Below are 25,653 nucleotides of genomic sequence, written 5' to 3' on the forward strand. Positions count from 1 at the left end.
AAGACGAAGTAAAATCAAGGAAACGGCTGACAAACATAGAGAAAACTATTCAAACCACAAGCAAAATTTAGGACTGACATGGATGAACTGATATCTTCAAAAAAGTTGCCAGTTGTAGCGGACGCTTGCATTCTACAATATGGAGCTTTATTAGCATTCAATCCATTAAATTAAAAATATTCAACACTTGCTTTTTACACGCTCTTAGACATAGATATCTCAGTATAGCTCGATGATTTGGACCATTCGGTGCGATGACATAAGATTTTATTTATAAACTAGCCTTAAGGGTGATAGAACATGATTCAGCACTTGTAGAATGTTGCGCATTCTGTTGTGCATTCTATAGACCTAAACACTTTAAAAAATCACTGTAACTGAAACAAGCTTAAGGTTATCCCTTCGAAATAGCATTGTCCTGAAATTTTTCTGAAACATTGTTTTCTACTATGTATTATTTCAAAACTGAAAATGCAATAAAAAAATATAGGCCACCGTACTCGCGAAAGAGCTACGATCTACCCAAAATCCCATAATTGTTTGCAATATTCGCTTTCATATTAGTTCAAATTTTATCAGGTCTTGCCATGTCTGGTGGTAACAGAAATTAAATACATAGATAAAATAGAACATCGAAATACGTTATACATTGTATGTAAAAATTTATGAAGTGTAAGCAGCAATTAAAGATTAATCGCGGCAGGGAAGCGCAATAGGAAGCAGTATTTCTTGCGTGCGTGTTCTCAGTATCACAATCAATATTTTCTACAAATCTTTAAACATAAAAACGATAACAGCTAAGTCAAAATAACGAGATAAAAGCGTAAGGTCACTATGCTCATTTAGGAAAAAATAACAATTTATTAATTGATTGGGCTTATAGCGTCAAGGAAACACAACTCCCGGTATGTTTTCAACTTGTGCACGCTTAGCGCACGCTAATGATGCAAGAAATTATGCACAGTAAGAATTGTAGCAACTCGCTTGCAATTGCATAAGAGGTACCAGGAGTCTTCTTTGTCTCAAATCTTTATTCTTCTGGCGGCAGCTTAGCACAGCTCTAACTCTCAACTAACATCTAACGTTATTTGCGAACCTCACTATATACTATAATTGTAGACATGTTTGGGTTTGCTGACCAAGGGAGCTCTAGCTTCACACTCAACTGCTTAACTTAGTGTGCGGAAACATACCTACATGCTCGACAATAACAAGTGGAGGTCCACCAATGAAAACTCCATAACAGAAGTACAAAGTTAGACAATAAACCCAAACATGAATCACATGGCCAATAAAATCCAAGGTCAGCTTTGATCCTCAAGCATGCCTACTTAAAAATACCACACCTAAACTCGACAAACCCTTTCAGTAGACAGTACATTTGGAAAACCAAGGAAATGCCTCTACAGGCTAACTCAAGGTGGTAAAATTTGAATGACCTTAAACCAAGAACAAACCCTAAACGAAAAATACCTTTAAGCGTAAACCCTTAATTTAGACTACTAAAACGTTTTAATGAAAATGATTCCTTTTCAACTTCCTAACAATGCACACATGATGCAATTCAATGACATCACCTTAACTCTCACGCGTCACAAGCTCGCTTCCCCAGATGTATTACATTGAAAATAGTGAAACACGAATGAAGAAGTTTCTATGAGGAATACTGTGTTCAGTTGTTACACTGATTCACTGATTATCCTTATCCAAAAGACAAAATTTTCAACCATTGATTTGCTGACATACTGACTATCCGTACTCTGCATACTCCGCCTCCGTTTTCCTCAGACACTTGCACAAACCTAAACAACACGCCTCCTCAGGCTGAAATCATGAGGATCAGTAATTATGAACAAATATCTATCTCTTCTGCAAACGTATTCACGAAATACAACATACTCTAGAGAATGTTGATCTGTTGGTTCTGGTCTCTGGTTTGACTACCACTTTAACCACACCGTTTTTATCGGTGACAAGTTCCAATCGAGCAGAGGGCGTAGAATTCCATATTCGATTCAGGCTTCGCTCCTCTTCCAGAGATACCTGCCATCTTTTTTTGCCCTCGTAACATTCCACCGTTAGGTCCTGAGGCTTATACGAAATATCTCCATAACGCATGCGTGTTGATAGCAGCACAGTCCCACTTGAATACTTAGTTTGTGCACCTTCTGTTAGGGCTAAACATGACGGAAAGAAAAAAGAATTTACAAGTATTTTTTTGATTTTCTGGACAGGGTGTATTAGATGTTTTTCAAGTAAACCCTTTCCACGTCGCTAAACTAGTTATTGCATCCGACGTTTCACGATTGTTATTTCGAGGTGACCACTTTATATAAGCCCTATGGTTTCTTGAGGTCCCCTTGCCGTATCTTAATTACTGCTTTTGTATGGCACTATTGTGTTTTATGACAGACAAGTAATTTAAAAAATGTAGAAATAAACGAGCATTTTACTTAAAATTATGATACAGAAGAGGCTCTTTGATTTCCCCAGATGAGGTAAAAGTAATTAAGCAGAGTCACCCCACGTCTATTTGGACAGGAAAACTGAATCAGAGGTCTTTCTACTGAGACTGAACTAGGGCTAAACTATCGAGCTTCCAAAAGACCATGGGAAAGAGACATCGTTTGTTTCCAACCACTGTGAATGAGGGCTGAATACAATGTTAATGATGGCGATGTAAAGTGCTTTTCAGAACCATGTGCATTCAGTTAAAATAATTTCTCAAACGAAAAGAAAAACACCAGGAAAATTCGTGGGATGAAAAAATTGACAGACAACACATCCACCCCTTACGAGTCGTTTATCCCCATATGCATAATTGTGTAAAGCGTCAACTATAAAAATTAATAAGTAGTATACCTTGTTCAGCAGATTCTCTCGTCTCATCAACTGGAGGGTTACATGCTGTGGAAAAGGAAATCAATTTTTTATTACATATATCACCAATCTTCGCGGGAAAAGGTTCATTTACCATTGAACGTGACGCTCTCCAGCTGACCTTCAGGTAAGTTGGGACCAACTCTTGAACGGTCAACTTGCGTTCGAGACAAGTCTTTAAAAGAGCACTGAAACTTCTCCCATTATGCTGCTCAGCGCTAATGCTCATATAATGTTATAAATTGTATAAATATCTGTTCTGCTCTCAAACGAACTTGTAATTCAAACGAACGTGTAATTCATACTAGTGTATCTTCTTTATTAAGGGCATTTATAAAAATTAACTATTCTTCTCATTTACCGTAATGGCAATTGTAGTAAGGGGCACAACTGATAAGTTTACCTAGATGTGCCCCCCCCCCCCCCCCCCTCTTTAGTAATATATTCATTGACAAACTTAATATTAACATCATGTAATTTTGTGCTGAGTGGAGGAAATAAATAACTTGAAATACCGAAGTACTCAATACACAGCCCGCCTCCCTTTGTGGAAACAAATATCTCGCGCGGGCCTCGGTTTCGATTTTAATAAAAATCCACCACTACTCTCGGAGTTTTACGCCCGCATTCCTTTCTTGTCTTCCAGGGACGGGTAAAGGCACTGTTGTAACATCAGCGTTTGTTGCCATGGGGGCGATTTTGGAGGCCCTTATTGGATCAGGGGCGATTATTAATGAAAACGCCGTAAAAAACGGGTGGTTTTAAAAACGGACGTGCTCAGTAGAAGGCGACACAAACTGATCCAATCAATAAACACCTTTGCCAATTGTTTTAATCAAGATGTACAGTCAACTCTCGCCCTGCGGACACCCCGATAATACGGACAGCAGCTAAATCCCCGACATAAATAAATTACAGACGTTTGACTGAAACAAATTCGCGCTATTACGGACTCCCGCTATTAAGGGCACTAACTCGTGGTCCTGAGGGTGTCCGCAATAAAGGGAGTTGACTGTAGTTAGTTTTAAATAAGAATGGTGATCATTTCGCTCGTACAAGACGTACAAGAGTGGTCATAGGTTTCATACCTTGCGCTGTCGATGGCTGCAATTGTTTCTGGTCAGTATTAACTGGCGGGTTACATGCTATGGTAAAGAAAATCAAAACTTTTATTATATATGCACTAGTTAAGCAATGTTTTCGAGTGGTATACCGTGAAATATCCCTCGATGTCCCTCGCCTAAAGGCTCGTGTGTATACTAAAAAAAATCAAGTCACTCGAGGGATATTTCACGGTATACCACTCGAAAACATTGTATATATGTAATAAAAGTTTTGATTTTCTTTTCCATATCCCATGCCACTCATTGAATTAACACAAAACGTCACTCTTTAATGCTTCAACATCAAATACTATTCAACAGATTGGCAACGTTTCTTGAAAGTAAATAATTTTGATAAAAAAAATTAAAAAATGTAAATAGTTACTGCTCATTAAATGTATAAAAGCCTTTCAACAAAAGGTAAGAAGTATTCAAGTCAAGAAAAATTCATTGACAAACTAGTAGGCCGCGAAGAACGCCGGCATTTTTTCGTGGAATACTACCCGTTGCATACCACAGAATATGCAACGGGTTTCTAGCTTTCTGATTGGGTGTATTCTCTGTGGCATGGGATAAATCATCGTTCTTTTCGGGAAAAAGGTCCATTTACCATTGTATAATACCTTGTGCTGCACATGGAGTTGGCTGCCATTTCTGGTCATCCATTTTGGTATTTTTTTTCCCTCCAAGTTTATAGCTGGCTTTACATAGAAACGAAGAGACATTTTCAGTTGCAAAACAAATAACAAATATTATCATAGGTATTACAAACCAAGACTAAAATCTCATGTTCTTCAAGTAACGGTAATACAGTATGAAAATTCCCAACCACGTCGGCGCCATTTTGTACTACTTGACCTACTTCAACACCTCCCTTGTTTCAACCGAGTTTTTAAAAAAATTACAAGAGAAAATTGGTTTTCAGTGCTGTTTTGATTTCTTCCGAACTGGTAAAATTATTATTGTTTATTCTACTACAGAGCCTCGAATAAACTGGGCTTGTAATAATTTCACTCCACTGGAAACCAACGAATTAGAGCGCGCTGCCGTTTACTTAAAACAAGAGCTAAACTCCTAGGGTCCGTTATTTAACAATTAGATTATGAGCTCGAGATTTCTATCGCTGATGAGGGCGCAGCCCGAATCAGCTATCACGCATAGAAATCGAGAGCGAATAATCTAATTGTTTTAGTATAAATCTACTAGTCGTTCAAAACTAAACATGTAAATTATCTATATCCTCATTGCACTTCGAAAACGCGACGAAGCGGCCGCCATTTTATTGAAAACTGCTACTCACTATCTATCACAGAATAGATAGCGAGTAGCGCAGCCAATCAGAGAACGGCATTCGTGATAGAACACTAGCAGATTTATACTAATAAAAGATAGTTTCAGTAGACGGTGTTTAAAAAACACGTTCTAAGCCATTTTCAATTTTGCAACAGTCATATCTAAACATTGGCTGCTGCTGACGGTAGCAAGAAGGCTTGCATCCCAGAATAGAAAACTATTTATCTACTTAAAATGAAACAGATTTGGAGGCCCACTGATTGTCTTAGGCCGCGGCCTAAGTTAGACTTTATTTAAATAACTGGCACTTAGCCTGCGTAGCAAGGGCTTCCATTGGGGTTTTGTACTTTTTTTTCGCTTTTTGACCGCGCGGAAATTGGGACGAGAGCGTTTCTTTTGCTCTTGTCCAAGGATCATCCCCTCTTGTTTTGTCCCAATTTCCGCGCGTTCAAACAGCGAAAAACCACAAAACCCCAACATAAATGCTTGCTACGCAGGCTACTAAACTCTATTTCATGTCACTCTCAGTGGTTGCATGTGGAGAATTTGTTCTCGCATTACACGATATAACAGTTCCATAACAAAGAGTTTTTGTCAGTATTAAAAACGTATATTGGGATTTAGACTGCTCCAGGCCAAAAAAGTGGGACTTCTCAGTGCAGACAACTAGTTCTTTTAGGAAATGCAAGAATTCCTTAAACGGAAAACGTTCCTAGGTGGTACAAATTTGCAAGATTGTATATGAACTGACCCATGGCTAGTTGGAAAAAATATATTCCTTATTGGGCGGACTCGCAACTGTCAAGTGGAGTTCAGATCCTCTTCTCCTCCTCCCCCTCCCCTCCCCCTCCACTCCCCCCTCCCATTAGGAGGCTTGATGCTCAGGGCCCAGTTGTTCAAAGCCCAATTAAGCTAATCCTGGGTTAACGAGAACTTTGATTCCAGTTTAAGTACAAACCAATAAATATTCTTCAAAAAGATTTTTGTCCCTCAGTTTTGACTTAGACTTTTCTTTACTATTAGCTTGAAAATAGCTTTTATAAACATTTTTTAGCGAGTGAGCTGAAAACCTCGGTTAACTTTTAATCGTGGATTAGCGTTAATCGGCTTTCGAACAACGAGGCCGTGGTTAATTAAAGCTAATCCTCGATTAACAGTGACCCAAGGCTTTCATCTCGTTCGTCAAAAATGTTTTTTAAAAGCTAATTTTAAGCTTTAAAGAAACGTTTAAGAAAAAACTTAGGGGCAAAAATATTGTGAAAGAACCTTTCTTGATTAGTAATTAAACTGCATTCAAAGTTTACGTTAACTGGGCCCTGGACATGCGCAGTACAGAACTTGGACTGAAAGGCTCCGAACTACTACTTCCGGTTCATGTTTTAGCATCCTGCTTCACAGCGTTCAAACGACTGAGCATGAATGGGAAGACTTTCGGGGGGCTGAAAGTAAAGGCTGCATCGATTTTAGAATCAATATTCTTGAGAAGCTATACATTGTTAATTATTCTTTCTTACTATTGCCGTTATGCAAATAAAATAACAAATGAAATTGCAAAACAAACCGATTATATAACAAAGACCATTTAACAGTTCTCGATGCTCAGAGACTAAGTAAGGGTTTCGCCATTGGCAAAGCAAAACAAGAGGTGATCAATCTGGAGGCTAACAAACGCAAAATTTCCTACCTCATCCAAATTAAACGTCCTGTCACAGTTCAAAAGATGAACTGACTTTCATGATAGCTCGCGAAGCGGTTTAATTTCGGTTTTGACTTGACTTCGTAACCAAACAAAGGACTGTTTCCCAGAAAACCGGCAAACCGGTTTTGTATGCAAAACAAATTAAAAAAGGCTTGAAAGGCATTGGGGTGTGATGGCTTGACTATTCAGGGCTTTATGTAACCGGCCTCTGAGCCCCGTCGAAGTCTAAGTGCAGTATCGGCACTTGGTATATCAGGACTATGCATCAAACAGGGAGGACTCTTTGACATTAGCGTGGGATATTAATAACGATCATGTTTCGTTGGGAACATTCTTCCTCGGAGACAGAGAGAAGAGCACGACCCAACATTCTCACATCGGACAACGACTTTAACAATCGGAGTGAAATGGGATCAACGGAGATCATCTTAAATACGAATGTCTTGACGTAACACGCCAAGGCTTTGGCGTTAAAATTACTGAATTTACAAGCTTACCTCAACCCGGAACTTTCGTGAGTGGCTCAGGATTTCAGGATTCCATTCATCCGTAACGTCAACGACCATCAAAACTCACCGTGCAGAAACACACGTTAACACAAGGTATTAAAAGTTATTCAGCCGAGTTTCAAAAACCGATCATAGAATTAAAGGGTGACTATCAGGCCTGGGTGACTACTTAGGTGTATCATGATGTGATCATTTACAGTTTTCCTATCCTATACCATCGCGTGATTTTATGAACAATCTCATGATTCATGAAGAATGCGTGACTTTCGAACAATGTGTGATTAGAAACTGATTCGTGCACTTTTTAAAATAGTTTAGCAATCAAAGTTTCCTTTTCTTTGATAGCTGAATAATAGTTCTCTTTTGTTCATTTAAGACTAGAATGCAAGTTTTAGTTTCGATTTTCAGTCGTAATTTTTTTTATAGCGCAGCCGAGTATCACGAACGTATTCGTCTTCATTTTTATATATTCTAAAATTTTCAGGTTTCTTGAATCCATATTCATTTTCAAACTTTCAGACCAACGTGGTTAAAACAGACCAATTCGACTCAAAAGCCATACCCTTTGGCGCTGCACATACCTATATACACCTAACACGTAACTATATGACAAGCCCTTATACCCAGCCTTATATTGGGGAGAACCCACTACCCCTCCCTAAAACATAATGGAATGGTTCGCTGCTAAATTTGCTGATAGTGTCGGCCGCTTGTTTTGTTTTTGTGAACTATTATTTAGGGTCACGCCTTCCTTAACTTAATTATGTACGGCTTCTTATATGTTATATGGCTCCCACAGTTTCCATCTCATTGATCGCCGCCATGTTTAAAACCTATTGAGCCCACAGTAACTTTGTCCGCGGTCTGTGCAAGGCATCAGTAGGTAAATCGTGTATGTAGACATTTAATGGTACATTTTGCATTTGACGTAACCGACGCATTTTGTACTATACATAGCTCACTGCTACAGGAAGTAAAATCAACTGTACTACGTGCTAAAGGAAAACTTCAAATGACGTTCGCAACTTTTGGTTAACAAGGTAAGATATTCGCAGAGAACAGTTTCTTATACCATCAAATAGAACCTGTGGTTGTTTACGTCGCCGAAGAATGGAATAATAACAAAATCGTGTGTTCTTCCGGGTAGTGAATTCAGTAATTTTAACACCGAAGCTTTGGAGTGCTACGCCAAGAATCGTCGCTCAAGATGATCTCCGTAGGTACAATTTTACTCTGGGTGTTAACAGGTTTCGTTTGTACGGTGTTTTTAGTTTTCGTTGGGTTTGCAATCTACCTTTACTATGTGCACGCGAAATACGACCATTTGCCGGGACCTAAACGAGATGGATTCTTCAAAGGCAACATGACATTAGTGCACGAGAATCGTAACAAGCGCGGGATAACCATTCATCAGATCTGGGCTGAACTGGCGCACAAATACTCTCCATTGTTTGTCTTCTGGTTTTATCATCGCCCGGTCGTGATGATCACAGACGAACAAGCCGTGAAAGAAGTGCTGATCACCAAGAAACTACCCAAAGATACATTTGGATACGGCCATTTATCATTTTTATTCGGTGAGAGGATGTTGGGTCGCGCTCTTCTCTCTGAAGTCTCCGAGGAAGAATGGCAATGGAAGAGGACAACCTTGGACCCCGCGTTTCACCGCCCGACCCTCATGGGTATGATAGATGGTTTCAGTTCCACCTGCGACTCGTTCTTGCAAAGGTTGGAGACGCTTGCTGATGGAAAGACACCTGTGTCCATGGCTGAAGAACTTGTCAGAATAAACCTGGATATGCTTGCAAAGGTAATTCTTCTTCAGTCAGTACACGTTATAGTTAAGTTTAGTTTAGTTTAGTTTAGTTTAGTTTTGTTTAGTTTAGTGTTACATCAACCTAAAACCAAACTGCCCAAATGACCCCATGTTACTGCGACATTTTTCAATCGCTACTGAATGACGGTGATCAAGGAAACCACAGGAAAGCTCGCGAAAAGAACCCGAAAGCAATGTGCTCACTTGGCGCTGAGTGTTGACAAAATCTCGTGGTTGGTATGGCAACCAACAAGATAAAAATCTCTGTGCACCAAAGGCGGGAAAAAGTGCGACGCGTTATACCATTATTTTGGTTTTGGGTTACGAGTCAGTTAGTCTCTTAGCATTGCGTGACGACACTAGTACGGCCGCGTAGGCTCAATTGAAAACCGCTCGAACAATTTTTTTTTACTGCAGGCCGCCTACGACCTCGATTTGAATGCAACAAACGATCCTCAGAGCCCCGTCCCTACCAATTTTAGAATTGCCCTGGAAGGTGTCGTGCAAAGTTTCCGAAAGCCTTTTATACGATTCCAGCCCTCTACGTTTGGTTACCAAGCTAAGTGCAGAGAAGCTGTGCGCTTCGTCAGGGGGGTGGCCAGAGGAGTGATTGAGAAGCGACAGGAGGAAAAGAAGAACTGGGAGGACGAACGTAACGACATCCTGTCACACATTCTCCTCTTGCCGGAGCGTGACAACCGCACCACCATCCACGATTTGGTCGATCATTTCATCACGTTTGTAGTTGGTGGTAAGTGAGTGATGATAAAAAACCTTGTAACCTTGTACCCTATTCCTAAGGACAAGAACAGAAAAAGGAGGGAGAGGGAAAATTGGTGTTTGAATTGAAAGAACTCCTTCCCAGGATGCGTTGCAAGAACGAGAGGGCGGAGAGGCAAGAAGCGAATCGGCTCCCTGCGAGAACACGCGACGCACGGTGAAGAGTCCTGTTGCGCGGAAACTCTACTCGCGTAGAGTTTCCACACGAAAGCATTTCTTACTCACTAGTTTTTCCTAACTATCGAGATATTGTTCGTGGACAATGTTAGAACTGTTCAGTTTGGTATTCACGGTGCATATGTTTTGTCTACCAGGTGAAGAAACCGAATCTAACCACTTGACGTATCTTCTCGCTGGAATACTCTCAAATCCAGATGTGGAGGAAAGGTCTGTATTTTTTAACCTCACACTCCTTGTGCGCCACTTAGGACAAATTTGGAAACCTTCAACACCACAAGGACGTACCGCTTCATGGCTCCCATTTCAATGGACACACTTAGGTTTTTCCTCAACGTTTCAACAAGAAGGGAATGACGTTTAATTAAAGATAAACGGGGCATTGAAAGTTAATCATACAAACCGACGAGCGTTTTAGCGGGCATATAAATGAAGCCAGTGTCAAACGCGGGAAAAGTCACGTGACAAATAGGTAGTTTTGTTTTAGTCGACGTTGATTGGTCGAGGTAATAAACCACATCTGTAACCTGATTTTCAGGGGTAGGTTGCTGTTGGCTTCTTTTATACCAATTCGCGAAAATAGCTCAATTCAGCATGGATTACCCAAAAATAAAGTAGGAATCATGAAATGGAAAGAGCTCTGGGAAAATAATGGACACCAAGATGCATACCCCACCAACTCAACTGACAAAATGGAATGGAAAGAATTGTGTGGAGCGCCGTTTGTGGCCGCGATTGTAGTAAAGTGCAACTGAAAAGGACTTTCGAGTGTTATAGAGGACCGACGGATGGGTAATGCTCATGAGCTCTCTGGTAGTTAGGCTGTGCGTTTGTGTAAGGTATTCATTTCGCAATACCTTGAAGTTATCCCATTAAGGGAAACTCTAAGAAGACCCTACCCTGCGGGAAGAGGTTCCCTGGTCGCCCTTTATGCTGCCGGGCATCCGCCAGCACATAGGGAATCTCTGCTTGCAGGGTAAGAATATCCAGAACAATCTCAATAATTCTATCATTTTCTCTCTTCTTTAGGCTGGTGGCAGAAATTGATGAAGTACTTGGCAGTAGAGTCTTTGTAAGAAGCGGAGACCTTACTGAGTTGAAATACCTCGCGCAAGTTAGCAAGGAAGCCTTGCGCCTGCATCCACCCCAGCCAGCGATCACGCGGATGACAAACGAGGCTATCACACTGGGTGGACTTCATATTCCCGCCACAACCAGTATTATGGTAAACGCGTACGTCCTGCATCACAATCCAAAGTATTGGGAAGATCCGGAAAAATTCGACCCGGATCGCTTTGCGCCGTCCAATCAGCACAAGGTGTCGCACTACGCTTATATCCCATTCTCTCTCGGTCGCCATACTTGTATTGGAATGCGTTTTGCTGAGCTGGAGACGAAAATCCTGATAGCACGGCTGCTTCAAATGTTCAAACTAAAGCTCGTTCCGGGACAAAATCTAAAGGAAGTGGAGCACATGTCCCTCAGCCCGAAAAACGGAGTTCAGTGCACAATCACATTGAGGTGAACTGGGATATTTGACGTCACACCCAGTTACCATAGTTACCGTTACCTTGGTTTTTAAAGTAAGTCTTCAGACAGTGAAGAATGTAACACTTGTAATACGAATAATACGACCACTAACGGATAACGCGCATTGAAGGATATCTACAATTATTTAATTGCATTTTGTCAAAAAGAAGGACTTCACAAGGCTATGTAATCGCTTCGCTTTGCAAGTTAAATTAATATATTAAAATGCGCACCCGATTTAGTAAAAAACTTTTTAGAGTGGTTGGTTTACTTGTTGGCTCCCTTTTTTGTAAAATTGTCTCTCTCTCGAGACGACCCTGGGAACAAGGTTGAATATTTGATTGAGGTTCCAGGGTGATACCTTCACCACCTGTCATGATTCGCGCGCCTCTGCCTTGATCAAAAGATGGTAAACGAGTCCGCCCATAAAATTATCTGAAGGAGTAAGAAAAATAATTATCTTCCTGAAAAACATGGATACGTCAACAAAGAAAAATTCGGAATTTCCTTCACCATTTTTTGTGTCCTCCGTTTGGCTCTCTTTTGTCGTGTCCTCAATCTCGTTCCTCAGGTTCTTTGCCCAGCGGTTGATTGCCAGGAGAGATGCTAGAGAAATAATAAAAAAACTAAATTTTTTGATTGGCTGCTCCGTAAACGGCTTGCATTGTTTTACCGCAAAGCCTGGATCCTGCGGTAATAAAGTTCCAGTACCCTAGAGTCCAATCTCGTACCCACAAGTGGGCGCCGGGAGAGACTCTAAAGAAACAGCTTTTCAGGGAACCGCAGGGTTGTAGGTTCTGCGCTAAAACAATGCAAGCCGTTTACGGAGCAGCCAATCAAAAAATTTAATTTTTCGAATTGCCCAGAGTCTCTCCTGGTGCCATTGTTGCTGGCCAAAAGGAACGCTCACTCAATGAGCTAAAGTCATGATGGTGTATAAAGCGATTGCACCTTCGTAGGTACTGCAAGTTTTTCCAAGGCCGATTGCCCAGATCGTGTGCATTTTCGTCCGCTTTGAGTTTCATCGATATCACGATTACAAAGCAACGATCTCCAGTTCGATCTTGGAATGGTGAGTACAAATGCAAATGATATTTACTTTCAATCTGTGTTCAGACCATCATGGCCGGGGCCAGGGTAAATTAAGCCTTTCTTGGGAGTATTACAACGCTCAATTCTTCTTTTTGTCATCTTCGCCCGAAGTTTTTAGTGTTTTTGAAAACCATTTTTCCTGTAAATATTTCTGCCTTGGAATGCAAAGGAGGGAGGTGGCTCAAAAACAAAATACAGTGTAAAGACTTGTGGGTATTAAGATTTGGTACTCTGCTGTGTTAAAGGGGAAGTATCATGGGGTTTTTGATATATTTTGTTAAAAATGATGAAATAAGACCTTCAATCACCTGACAAATAATTCTAGAATGACGAGAGGAACGAAATCAACTCAATTCTTGAAAAAAACAACGTGTGATCTGTTCTAGCGCATTTTGGAAACAAAAATGCGAGAACTTGAAAAACATTAGCCTAATACTTTCAAGTTTCAATCAAACCGGCCTACCCTGTCTCTGGCCAGAGGCACTAATCGACAGTTTTATTGTACTGGGGTGATAATTTTTAACAAACTTGACAATTATTTTGTTGTTTCTGCTGACAGTCAAACATTTTTGGGTTTTGAAATGACAGCAAATTTTCGTGATACTTCCCCTTTAAGGGTTCATGGATTGAGCAGAAGAGTTCAAGCTTTACATTTCCCATTTGTTAGAAGATCACAACAGCAAGCATAAGATTGCCACAGGAGACTTGCAACTTCAGTTCCCATGAATCCTTATTTACACACTGTTAGGTTAATATGGGTCTTGATGTAACATGATCAGGGCCGTACCTAGCGCGGGGGCAGAGGGGGCAGCTGCCCCCGCCAGGAAAACTCAATTTGTTTCTAACATCACACTGATCACAAGAAAATCGACTAATTGACTGAAAAAATATTCCTTCAATGTGAATTCCAAATAATTATTTTGGAAAATCTTTTGAGGAAAAAGCCAGTACCGGTTTTCTTATGAAAATAATGATTTTGTCAGTTTGTGCTGCCTATGGTTTAGAATTTGGTGTGTAAATAAAGACTGACAAGCCTACGCCACTTTCTGGCGCGTGTTTTAGTCTTTTTAAATCTAGGTTATATAAGTATATTTTTTTTCAGAGATAAATTGGTTTTAAAAGCCTGCCCTGCTCGCAAGTATTTGTAGCGGGTTTGGATTTAACCATCACATGTTCATCATCCGACAGCTCATTTGCGCCTAATGATTTTTGAGTTTCCTCTTTTGAATTCTGTAGCCGCTGCTAATTACTCTCAGCTCTCTACTTTATCACTTTATTCGAAAACTTCACCATTCCAAACACATCCCGACGATAAACAAATCCGTACCAGAACGGTTCTTGAAATACAAAGATTAAATAAAAGATGTTAAAAAATACTACAAGTAACGACATGGAATAAGCAACTGAGAAACAATAGAAAACGAACGACTAACATAAAAACGGCGAAACACAACTTTACAACACTGAAAATGACGCGCACACTAAAAACTTATGCAAAGAAAACTGGCTTAAAAAGGGTAAAAGGAGTGTCAGAAAGGCTCTTTACATACATAATAATCTTTAAAGGTGTGGGGGCGAAAGGTATGAAAGATGTAGCACGAACAAAAACAACAAAAGTAGGTGTAAATTAGGCGCGCAGAAAAAGCTATAACTCGCTGTAACAAATTCTCTTCCTTTTGAATATGATATCTTATTCCGCGTGTTCGACGACGGTGTTTTTATGCCACATAGGGCATTTCAGCTGGGTTTGGCTTGGATCTTTTAAGTGCTTGATAGTTTTAACTGCCTTTCTTGTTGAGATTTGTGTAATGTTAGGACAGAAATTAATCATTGCCTGTATCATGCAATGAGCTTCATTCTGTAATTGTTGGAATGCCGGGCCCGACTATTAGTGTTTGTCACAAGGAGTTGTGTTTCTTGGCACGGCTATTTGGTTTTTTGGTTCTCTAGTAATCGTTGTAGCGTGTTATAGAGCTATGCAACGTGTCACAGTAATACTGAAAAGGCTTGAATTGTATTTAAATAACGACTGTGTTTTTGCAAATGCTTCGCTCCACTGATATAGTGCGTTTGTATTGTGGAAGCTCAGTGATTTTCTCCCTTTGTTTACAGCAGTGTATCGACTGTGTTTTAAAATGAGAAACAATATTTACTTCAAGCTAAACAAGATGTTAACTCCATAAGAAGTCATGGCAATTTAAAAAAAAAAAGCTTCGGTGTGTTTTTTTTCTCTAAACGTCGTAGAGGCAACTTTCTGTGTAGGAGTGAAAACAAAATTAATGTTCAACTAGAAACCCTGTCTACATACGGTAGACCCCTGTGAGAGGTGTGCGGAGTTTGCCCCCACAGACAAAAAATCCTAGGTACGGCCCTGATGATATTTGAACTTAATTCAAATAAAGCACATTAGCTTTATTTGATCGACTGAAAAGGGTGAAGTTGCACTTAGGGTCTACCTAAGTTGGACCAGTAGTTCCTGTAGCGTCCCTTTCTGGACAGGTTGCTAGTCCATCACAGGACACTGAAGCATGAGGCAGCTGAGCTAGGAGTATAGATACTCCTCATGGATGGGATGTCAGTCCATCACAGGATACCTAGCATGAAGTAACTAAGAGTATTGCTACTCCCCCATGGATCGGTTGCTAGTCCATCACGGAATACCCAATACGGAATTTGATAAATCCCATTGGATCTTGAAAACAAGTGCCATTCATGGCTGCTGATTCAAAATGGCGGTCGTAAATTTGCAAGAAGAACTGAATCGAATTATGTTTGAATGTCGAACCGCAAACAGGTAACTGCAAATCGTGGTTAGAGGTTGGCGGTAAACTCAGATCTAAAACTCTCTAATTACTCCACCTCCGATCGTCTAACTGAATAGCTGATTGACAACTTGATGTGTTAACCCCTATACAGTACCACTTCACCTTGACTCATTAGATAAAAGAAGTAGAAAATGCCAGCTTGTTATTGCATAAATTATTGATGCACACAGTAAACACTTTAGGGAGCTTGGGAAATTATATGTTAAAGTCAGGGCTGTCAACTCTCCCGGATAATCCGGGAGACTCCAGATTTTGAACCGTATCTCCCGGTCTCCAGATTTATGTATGCAATCTCCAGATTTTGAAGTGTAGCTCCCGTTCTCCAGATTTATGTATGTAATCTCCCGGATAATTGCCGAAGTTTGGTATTTGCCGTAGACTCCACATTCCGATATTGAAATATGAAAAGTTTACTTTACAGACTTAGAATATTCTGCCCCCCCCCCCCCCCCTCCCCACTGAAGCTGTAAATGTAGCCTTGATGTGACGTCCCTGTATTAAGGCGCGTTATTCTTGCTGGCTGGGAAGTCATATCTCCATATTTTAAGACGTGCTAGGTCTGAAAAGTACCGTAGTTACTGAACTCCTTTTATAAAACTGGGTCATTGGATAATGCATTTCAAGAGTCCTGATTGGCTTAGCAGCCAGGGAATATCAGCCATTGTACCATACCCAACAAATAGAAGCCATGAAATAGTCTTCTTACAAAATGAAATCACCAAGATCTAGCAATGTTTCTTGATTTTTTTTAAATTAAACTATTGTTCCTCCCATGCTTGTTAGATGTGGGACGAGTTTTGCCAATCTAAACTCATGATATAATTCATTGTTAAATGTATCCTCCCTGTCCAAGTCAGCAGAATAATAACTGAAAAATACTCTCCAGACTAACTTTTAATTTTCTGTTTTTAATGAACATCAACTTTGTACTGCAATAATTTAATTATCACAGAAGATAATTTGTATATTTATATTAGCTTTACTATACCTTTAAATATTTGATACATGTAGCCATCATATCTATTCACAAATAACTTCTGTCTTATTATAATAAAGGCTGAGAGCACAACCATCTTACATCAAATTTTATGCTGATTTTTCATTTTGCTCAAAAGTTTGTGAATTTCTTTCGCATGTGGTCTTCAATTTGTTCAGAGAGCATTGTTCAGTTTTTTTCCTTGTTGGTTTACCCTTAGTTTTCAAGAAAAATGAAGCCAAAATATAGAGTCAGCAAAATTCAAAATAAGATGGTTATGCTAGATCAACCCTTTACCCATAATAATTATTATTATTATTATTACTATTAATATTATTATCATCATCATCATTAATATCATCTTATTACTATTATTATTGTTATTATTATTATTAATTACTATTATTATTATTATTATTATTATTATTATTATTATTATTATTACTATTACTGTTACTATTACCATTATCATGTCTTTTTATTTTCTTATGTTAATCTCTTTATCCTGTGAAGTACCTTACTAGGCAAATAGTGGAGTAGGCACTAGCAATGCTTTATCACTATCATTATCATTCTGGAAATGTAGCTTGTTGTTTAATTGGCCAGCCCATTAAATCAAGTACAGATATTCATTTGCATAGGTTAAGAATAAGAAAACAGTTTCCGTGTTTGGAAGATGAGTACAAGTTTGGGAGAAAGAGAAATGTCATGGAAACATGAACTGTCTAATGGGTGTTTCCGGTGCTATTTCAAGATTCCCCCAAAGTTTTATGTGTGGTCCTAATAATTTCATAGAAACATGGATAACCTTTTTTTGTTTCCTTTATAAAATAACCAATGAAAAATTCACTGTGTTTCCACAGAGTCATAGAAACAAGACTTTTAACCAGAGCATGAGCTCACTTAAAGTTTATACATAATATAATACAAATGTAGTAATATTGTCTTGCCACTTTAACCCCTATACTCCTAATATAATGGTTAGGGGTAAAAGTGAAAAATATAAATATGCAAAAATTACATACACACATATACATATAATACACTTTATTTAGTAATGCAGGTTTACAACATGCACTTCCAGAAAAAAATCCCTACCCACCGCATGGAAGGTCATCAGAAATTCCTAAGGGGAGGAGGAGTCAAAAGCCAAAATTTCAGAAGCAAATTATGAAGCTAAACTGCTTTATCAACTTTTAGTTTTCATGTGATTGCTACGATCTTGAAAATTTTTTTTCCAGTGATCAAGAGATAATTGGTGACCATATGAAAACCAACTTGAAGAAAATTAACATCAGCAGCTTTCATTTGAATGGACACTTGTTAGGGTTTTGTCCACAGAAACAAAAACATCTAACATCTTTTTGATACAACTCAATGTTTGATTCTAGGCGTAGAAAAATTTTAAACATTAATTTACGTCAAGGTATGTACCTAGGGTGTTAAGGATTCACAACATAAATACCAAGCTTTTCACTCTGTTTATAACATGTACACTGCTTTAATTAACATACAAGTCAGCCATATGTTCAGCTTTGTGTTTCTCCATTCCTGTGGAGGTATAAATTAAATATAACAATCTTTTATATAGAATATTTACACGAGAAAAAAGATTTTGACAAGTTTTTGTAAGACACTGTACAATAAAACTGTACACTGTACAATACCAATCTGTGATCAAATGACAAATTTTCTGGATAATAATATTAAAGGCAAAAGGCAATTGTAACTACTATACAAATTTAACAAAAAAGCATTGAAGCTAAGTGATAGTGAATATTTTTTGCTCAAAGGTTGGGTCATCAGTAGTAAAAAAATTTGTTAGGATTCAATTTAAAATAGATAAGCTAAGACCAGATTGGAATTAATATTTAATATTAGAAGAGCCATTTTAATTTAAATTGGAAAATAAAAATACCACAAATTGCAATTGCTGTGGTTTTCCGAAGCTTATTTTCCCCTTACAATATTTGTAAGACCAGCTGGTGAGCCATAATTTAATTTGTTTTAAGCCATAATTTAATTTGTTTTAAGCATCACACAAACAAAACTTTTGTCTATGATTCCTATTACTTTCGTGCAATTAATAAATTATGTTTCCAAAACCACTTCGTAGGTTTTGTTGAGAATTCCTTTAACGCTGCATCATGTGATTGTTTTATACAAAGGAAAATTAATTATCATGATGATTATTGTGTAATTTCTCAACTTAAAAATCTGATTTATTTCAATACATTGATTCTGTCTTTGTTTGTACAATTTTCACAGACCACAATTTGTTTTTCACTCGTTTTACATTTTGCTTGCCAAGAATGTATTTTCCTGTATACCTATACAACTATATTTCAATTTTTTTTTAAACTGATGACATGTACCTTAATATTTATTCTTGACGGGATTTCTTGGCAAATGATATTTAAATATAATTCTTCATATGTTGATAAAAATAACTCATCAGAAAATAAATCTTTAACAAAGTAGTTTGATTAAATCTGCACCAGTTTTCCAATAAATTATTAAATATGTACATTCACTGGCAAATGAAAGTTATTAGAAATGAATGGAACAGCAGTGAGCTGATACATAATTGAAAGGCAGTTGCAGTTTTTTGTTGCCCTGCTAGCAGAGTTTTTTAGCGTGTAGGAAGTTGTTCGCATGTCTTGTATTTTGCCTAGTTGGCTTGCGAAATATTAACGTTCATCTCCACAAATAACGTAAATAAATTAAATGCACTACTAAATACAATAATCTTCTGTGGGGGAGCTTGAGATTACTAATCGACATTAATCTTACTTGAGAACCTAAAATGTATCAGACCAGTTTTCAGAGTTTTAGAATTAATGATCAGAACTCATTGAAAGAAATATGTGAGGATTCAAGGCCAAATCATCATCATCATCATCATTATCCCCATGTGAGCTCTACACTCCATTCAGAACTTGTTAAACTCTCCCAGAACACCAACTGAAGCTCACTTCTGCTATTGAGTGTGTATAGCTTTAGACATGCAGTCATTTGCATGAATATTGCCCTTGCTAAAATCTGCTTTTCCCACATAGTCATAAACTGCACAAAAATACTTCTGTATTAGCAGGCACTGTCCTGAGAAACTTTAACTAGTGCTGCCACATCCCTGTGTGGGAATGATAATAATGCAGTAGACCAGGTTGTTTGAGTCGTTCAATTTCAAGTCTAGCTGACAACACGCGATCAACCAAATCCCAGTCCTCGCCTCCCCATTTTGTTGTGAAATCTTTAACATTCATCCCTAGGAAGCAAAAATAAATAAAAAAATCAACCCCACAGAATTTAAGTTTTGCTGTACAAAGAACAGAAATCCCAATAACAGCTTTAGTATATGTTTGTTGTATTTAAAATTATTTTGTTTTGGGGTCAAAAGTTTGTAAACACCTTAGTGTACTAGAATTTTTTTCACTTTGTTTCAGATTTACTACGATAATCTGGAACGACAGAAACAAAAATCATACTGAAAAAGTAGCAGCTCAGATCAATCACAGTAGCAACATATTTTGAACTGGTTCAGTTGGTATATAATGAGAACCTTGAGAGGTTATGTGCACTTCCAGAAAAAATCCATATCCACTCTATGAAAGGTCATCGGAACTTCTTGGGGGGAGAGGGGGGGTCTTAAAAGCTAAAATTTTACAAGCAAAGTATGAAGCTAAAATGGAATTGGGGGGGGGGGGAAGGGGTGCAAAAAAAAACCTCTGTGGGGGGAGTATGGATTAATTTTCTTGAACTGCATGATTACAGAATAGTCTCTGAAGGGGTTAGGGAGAAGTCCCCTTAAAGCAGTGTCATACAAATTGGTTATGATTCAAGGTTAAGATTAGCATGATCGCAGTTCAGGTTGAAACATACATTCAATCAATTACAGATTGATACACTAAAGTGTGACCAGTTGATGTTCATCTGCCATTCAGTCAAAATTTGATGACAACAGGAAAGAAACCTACTGAAATCTAAAAAGTGACTTGTGATTGGATAAGTGATTTCACGAAGATGATGCAAATTAATTACCATAAAAGCTCTATTAAGCTCCTGGTGGATTTATTTGTTTTCAGGCCTCAAGAAATTAGGGGGCTTATTAAAAGGGGGAGAGGCTTTTGTGCTCTCTCGGCCCTCTCAACATGTCTCTCACAAAATCGGTGGCCAGTTATTTAAGTTTACGTAAAATGAATGCATTAAAAACTCTTGCCTGCAACCTACTTTTAACAAATAATTCATTTATAGGATTTCACACATACCCCCAAAACTGTCCCAGTCTGCTTTGAAAACACTTAAAATTCCATAACCATCTTCTTGCCAAAATCCTTGAGGATCATTTGGGAAAGCACCACATTCAAGCCGCCCCACTACAGGTGCATACGCCATCTTGCCTTTAATGGTGTGCTGTAAATACAGATTGGATATTTTACTCAATACACAATACATTGATATAAATAACATATTGAAGAGTTTTTCAATGTTCTATGGGACAATCCGTCAAACAGACTGATTTCAATATTTAACTATCAAGTAAATGACTTTGAGATGAAGGTTAGGTTTTATCACTAGAGTTGATAATGAAAGATAATCTGATCACCGTAAAGATATTTGAGGACTCAAATCTTTTTACAGTAGTCAAATCACCTTATCAACTATGTTGATAAAACTAAACACACGTTTTGGAATCCAATCATTTCCAAACATTTGTTTTCAGGCCTTTTATTAGTTGGATTTAATATGGGTTAACAAGTTTTCAAATATGTTAAAGAAATCAGATGAACTGAACAGGGCTGATGTCTGATGTTACATAACAATGCACTCGCAAAACTACAATAATTTCGCTAAGACTTAGTAACTCACCTTTCGTACACTATCCAAAATTCCTATAGGAACATCAATATGAAGATCAAAGAGAAAAACTATATCAAGATCATGTGGAACTGATTTAACACCTTCCTGTAGAGCCAAAGTCTTGTAAAAAGGCCCTGTTATCCTCAACAATGTGTAGCGTTCATTTAGCGGCCAAACATTGAAAACTCTATCAATGTCAATGTCTTCACTCTCAAAATCAATCATGATTACATGAAAGTTTAAGTCACCAGTTTCAATGGACATGTTTGCGAGTTGTGATGCAAAGTGATGAATCCATTTGCCCTGATTTTTAAAAGGGAGGATAAAATAAACTGTCGCATTCCTCTGCCATTCCATTCCTTCTGGAAAACAGACATCATTCTTCCCAATTGGAATGTAGACATATTCTGAGAGACGATAGCTGAGGTTTGAACCACGTTGTCCTAATTGAAGTTCAAGAAGAAAACGGTTCCCCTTCTCACGGTCTGAGTTCTGTTCAACATTAAGGATGCTCTGTAAGTGGTATCTTCTGTCAAAAAAAAAAAAAACATGTTCAAGTCAGTTAATGCCTGTAGGTACTGATTATTTTAAGAAACATTAATTAAGCAAAACCAATCCGGTGAGAAACTTGACTCCACCACGGCACTACCAAGGTATTACAGGTTGGGTATCCTGTGATGGACTAGCATATCAGTTTGCTGGGAATCCTGTGATAGACTAACATCCCTCACAACAGGGGACATAATAATTCTAGTCTTCTTATGCTGGGTATCCTGTGATGTTGTGATTTACTAGCATGAACCACCCATCATGGGTAGTAATTCTCCTAAACCCAATAATTATTGTTCAAAGCCTGGCTAAGTTAATCCTGGGTAAACATGAACTTTGATTTGAATTTAATTGCTAATCAATAATGATTCTTCAAAAAAGATTTTTGTCTCTCTGTTTTGACTCAGACTCTCCTATACCATTTGCCTAAAATTAGCCTTTATTCACCAGTTGGATGAAAACTTTGGTTAACTTTTAATAGAGGATTGGGGGTAATTATCAGCTTTTGAACAACTTGGCCTTAGTCACTTCATGCTGCAAACCCTGTGATGGACAAGCAGCCACTTCAACTTGGGTGTCCTGTGATCATTCAGATTGGAATAGCAATATATAGTCCCTAAGTAGTATTCTCCTTGTCACTTCAGGCGACATGACCTACATTTGTGGGCCTTTGAGCATGTGAAGGCTTTACTCTGTGTAAACAGCAGCTGAAGTAATATGACAGTATGATAATCCGTGACAAGTATTATATTTGTATGCCTAGTGAGCTGTGCACCTGTCTGTAGTGTCCGCTCACCCAGGCTATGTTTTCGTCTACATTTCTTACAGTACATTGTATGGACGGAAGCCATTTCAGAAAAAAAATTCTTAATTGAAAATCGCCAAAATGAATCTAGACCTGCCGCGAACAACGGCGAATCCGGAAACTGCGGCGAAATAATTTTTTTTTTTTTTTACGATTTTCAGTCGATGCCAAATCAAAACAACAGCCGGCTTGCCTTGAAAAAACGTTTTACGATAAAAGATTATATGATCTTAATAAAATCAGAGAAAATTTAATCTGGAAAGTGCCGAAGGTGTCAAGACACAAATAAAAACTGTCATTTGCTAAGCAGTGCTTTGCAATGAAATGAGAGAATAATTTCTCGAAACCAAGCGCTTGATGAAGTTAGTATTTCTTTCCTAAACAGTGCATGAAATTAAACGCCGCTGAATTGGAAGAGTCGGACTTACCTCAAAATCTGGGAACTCTCCATAAATTTATTAACAACGTTGCTCACAGTTTTATTATCAACGAGCTTGTTTCCCTGCGACCAAGGAGCTTTTACATGTTTGAGATAGGTTTTGTCGTTTGGATACACGGCGGAATAGTGAACTAGATTCACTCCTTGGTAACGACTTAAGTTTCTCTTGACAATATAACTTGGTTTGTAAGCACATGTCGGTAAAATTCCTCGAAGGAGATTGCTATCGACAAACGGAAGAGATGTGTAATTAAACTGAATCCGAAGATTCCAACCTTTGTAGTGACCCTGTTTAACATGACTAGGCGTCCATGTATACAGCCTCTCAAGTTCTTGCTGCCCAAAAGCGCTGGCATTCACTTTTCTCTGTTTTCTGTCATCAAAGTAAGAGTGCAAATACTGTTCCGTGATGGCTTCAAGCTTCACTGATCCTGGTTTGCGCCAATAAACTTTGATATGTCCGTTGCCCTGGGCCTGTTTATGTAGAGCTTCAATGTAGTATTTGTTCCGCGCGAGTAATCGAATGTTCCGTGAACGCTGCGTTGCGTACTTCGAGAATACGCCGTCCTCCGTCCATGCTCCTCCCGCCGGAGAAAACACACTCGCTATAAGACGAAGATTACCTGGTTTATCGTCGTAACTGAGCCATAACTCGGACGAATCGTCCGACGAAATCGCGAAGTTATAAAGTCCCGTAACCCTGGGTTCGATAAAACCGAAAACCCTCTGGCCGTAATTGTCCATTTCTCTTGAAGTTTGAAATCTTCTGAGAAATAACCTTTGATGTGGATGGTGAGGGAAAAGCGGCGTCTCTCGAAGACGTTCCACTTCCAGTCCACACAAATCGTTCCAAATGTGTAAATTCAAAACACCGGGAATATTACTGTTACTTGAATTGAAAGGAACATCGATTAGGGTGACGGGTTCGCTTTCGCGCTGTTTGTTCAACCGCTGTTTCTTGACGTACGGTTCCGGCCGGCGACCTCGAGAAAAAATAAACACGAAAAATCCTATAAAAAGTAGAAATACGTAGATAGGAATTAGTAGCAAGATTCCTCGGCGTGCCTTTCTCAAAACCATTTCGCCAGCGAAAATGGTGCATCACTAATAATTTCATCCTTTAGGTCGTATAAACTTTCGCAGTTTTATACAAGCACATGCGTAATTGAAGTGTGGTAGTTCTGTTGTCACGCAATATGCGGAAGTGTCACAAGGGCCGTGAGGTAGGTGGGCATACAATAGAACACTAGGCCCCCTGCTGGGTAAACCCTACACCTAACCATTCCGCAACCAACCATGCGATCCCCAGACCAGGTTTAATTTTAGCATCCCTGTAATATCTCCTGTAATATCCAGGTAATGGTAATGTCACACTACAAGCTTAAGTGCATGTAAGTGAGCCTCTCTATGGGTACCCGCGGTCTTCGATTTCTTCGCGATTTTTTCGCAAATCTTCGTTTTTTTAGGAAGATCTTCGTTTTTTCATATTGAAATGGTTTAAACGTTTATTTAGTGTTATTCACACTTGATAAATATTTCACTTCAATAGCAAATTGCATAACTCACTGTTTAAATTCACGAAAAGCAATATAAACAGTTCTTGAAACAATAAAGGATTGTTAGATTCTTTGGCGACGTTTTAACCCTATTTTAACATGCTAGGTTCTGATTAGATTCCAAGAAACCGAAACTGCAGTAAAATGTTATTAGAAACGACATTAGACACTCGCCAGAAGAAATACACCAACATCCTAGAGACTCACAAGAACGTTGTCTGTCTTAGCTCGGATGCAAGCTAAGCCACAAATAATGGAGGTACATGTCAGCACTCAGTGAGAACACAATAGCTGTTTTTCAGATAAGAAACAACTCAGAAAGCTAAAAGACAGCGCTACAACGAAGCTATAGCCATCGAAAGCGAGAGACAACAATGATAAGCTTTGTAAAGATGATGATCTGTTAGACACTCTTATCCGTGCAATCCTCACGCAGCGAGATACACTAGCAGAAGCATTAATTCACGAGTTAAGAAATCCACGGATCCTGTATCTTTACAGACAACATTTATTTAGCACTACCTAAAATCTTGAAGTCAATAGAAGCCGATAAGCTTAACAAATGTCACAGAGCTAGCAAACACAATGGCATATCAACGCCTAATCCTTACGGCTCTTAGTGATCAGTAAGAAACCCTCCATTCAGTCGTGGATTCAGTATATTTGAGAATTCCCCCTCACGATCAAGACAAACACCATTGAGAGCGGTCGCATCACATTTTGATCTAAAGGGAAGATTCTCTTATGCAAAAGGAAAATGGCTT

At 38.7% G+C, this 25,653-nt stretch overlaps 3 protein-coding genes and 1 long non-coding RNA gene across 10 annotated transcripts; 2 read left to right on the plus strand and 2 right to left on the minus strand.

Moving 5' to 3' along the window:
- Window positions 1-130: 130 nt before the first annotated feature.
- LOC146449290 (uncharacterized) lies at window positions 131-8,082 on the minus strand. Of its 7 annotated transcripts, none has more exons than XM_085101137.1 (5): window positions 7,473-8,082; window positions 4,607-4,684; window positions 3,969-4,025; window positions 2,863-2,907; window positions 131-2,177 (listed from the first exon to the last, which is right to left on the minus strand). In XM_085101137.1, exons 2-5 carry the CDS (start codon window positions 4,647-4,649, stop codon window positions 1,882-1,884), a joined length of 441 nt encoding a protein of 146 aa, XP_084957263.1. In that variant the 5' UTR covers window positions 4,650-4,684; window positions 7,473-8,082; the 3' UTR covers window positions 131-1,881. The 7 variants fall into 7 exon arrangements, with proteins under 7 accessions (XP_084957263.1, XP_084957258.1, XP_084957265.1 ...); XM_085101132.1 differs by having other exon boundaries at window positions 4,594-4,684; XM_085101139.1 differs by having other exon boundaries at window positions 4,607-4,666; window positions 7,456-8,082.
- A 383-nt stretch (window positions 8,083-8,465) lies between these two features.
- Window positions 8,466-12,048, plus strand: LOC146449291 (cholesterol 24-hydroxylase-like). Its single transcript, XM_085101123.1, has 4 exons — window positions 8,466-9,294; window positions 9,718-10,051; window positions 10,395-10,467; window positions 11,287-12,048. The coding sequence occupies exons 1-4, from the start codon at window positions 8,692-8,694 to the stop codon at window positions 11,780-11,782; spliced, it is 1,506 nt and encodes a 501-aa protein (XP_084957249.1). The 5' UTR covers window positions 8,466-8,691; the 3' UTR covers window positions 11,783-12,048.
- A 482-nt stretch (window positions 12,049-12,530) lies between these two features.
- Window positions 12,531-13,955, plus strand: LOC146449292 (uncharacterized). Its single transcript, XR_014860557.1, has 2 exons — window positions 12,531-12,859; window positions 13,496-13,955. It is a non-coding gene; the product is annotated as an uncharacterized LOC146449292 (long non-coding RNA).
- Window positions 13,956-16,592: 2,637 nt separating this feature from the next.
- On the minus strand, window positions 16,593-24,496 carry LOC146449293 (beta-1,4-N-acetylgalactosaminyltransferase 3-like). The gene is made up of 4 exons (XM_085101436.1): window positions 23,323-24,496; window positions 21,550-22,069; window positions 20,949-21,093; window positions 16,593-19,948 (listed from the first exon to the last, which is right to left on the minus strand). The coding sequence occupies exons 1-4, from the start codon at window positions 24,411-24,413 to the stop codon at window positions 19,797-19,799; spliced, it is 1,908 nt and encodes a 635-aa protein (XP_084957562.1). The 5' UTR covers window positions 24,414-24,496; the 3' UTR covers window positions 16,593-19,796.
- Window positions 24,497-25,653: the final 1,157 nt, after the last annotated feature.

The sequence above is a fragment of the Pavona decussata genome, unplaced genomic scaffold (genome assembly GCF_977016875.1).
Source record: "Pavona decussata unplaced genomic scaffold, jaPavDecu1.1 SCAFFOLD_602, whole genome shotgun sequence".
NCBI classification, from domain to species: domain Eukaryota; kingdom Metazoa; phylum Cnidaria; class Anthozoa; order Scleractinia; family Agariciidae; genus Pavona; species Pavona decussata.

Bases quoted from the DNA above. Each gene is read 5' to 3' on its own strand.
- LOC146449290 (XM_085101132.1), bottom strand. From the start codon at position 7,541: ATGGTCGTTGACGTTACGGATGAATGGAATCCTGAAATCCTGAGCCAC. The intron at 2,908-3,968 runs GTATGAAACCTA...CCTTTTCCACAG, and splicing joins GCAGCCATCGACAGCGCAAG to CATGTAACCCTCCAGTTGAT. The intron at 2,178-2,862 runs GTATACTACTTA...CGTCATGTTTAG, and splicing joins GAGAGAATCTGCTGAACAAG to CCCTAACAGAAGGTGCACAA.
- LOC146449291 (XM_085101123.1), top strand. From the start codon at position 8,692: ATGATCTCCGTAGGTACAATTTTACTCTGGGTGTTAACAGGTTTCGTT. The intron at 9,295-9,717 runs GTAATTCTTCTT...TTTTTACTGCAG, and splicing joins ACCTGGATATGCTTGCAAAG to GCCGCCTACGACCTCGATTT. The intron at 10,052-10,394 runs GTAAGTGAGTGA...TTTGTCTACCAG, and splicing joins CATCACGTTTGTAGTTGGTG to GTGAAGAAACCGAATCTAAC.
- LOC146449293 (XM_085101436.1), bottom strand. From the start codon at position 24,413: ATGGTTTTGAGAAAGGCACGCCGAGGAATCTTGCTACTAATTCCTATC. The intron at 22,070-23,322 runs GTAAGTCCGACT...TTTTTTTGACAG, and splicing joins GAGAGTTCCCAGATTTTGAG to AAGATACCACTTACAGAGCA. The intron at 19,949-20,948 runs GTATGTGTGAAA...TTTGCTTCCTAG, and splicing joins AGACTGGGACAGTTTTGGGG to GGATGAATGTTAAAGATTTC.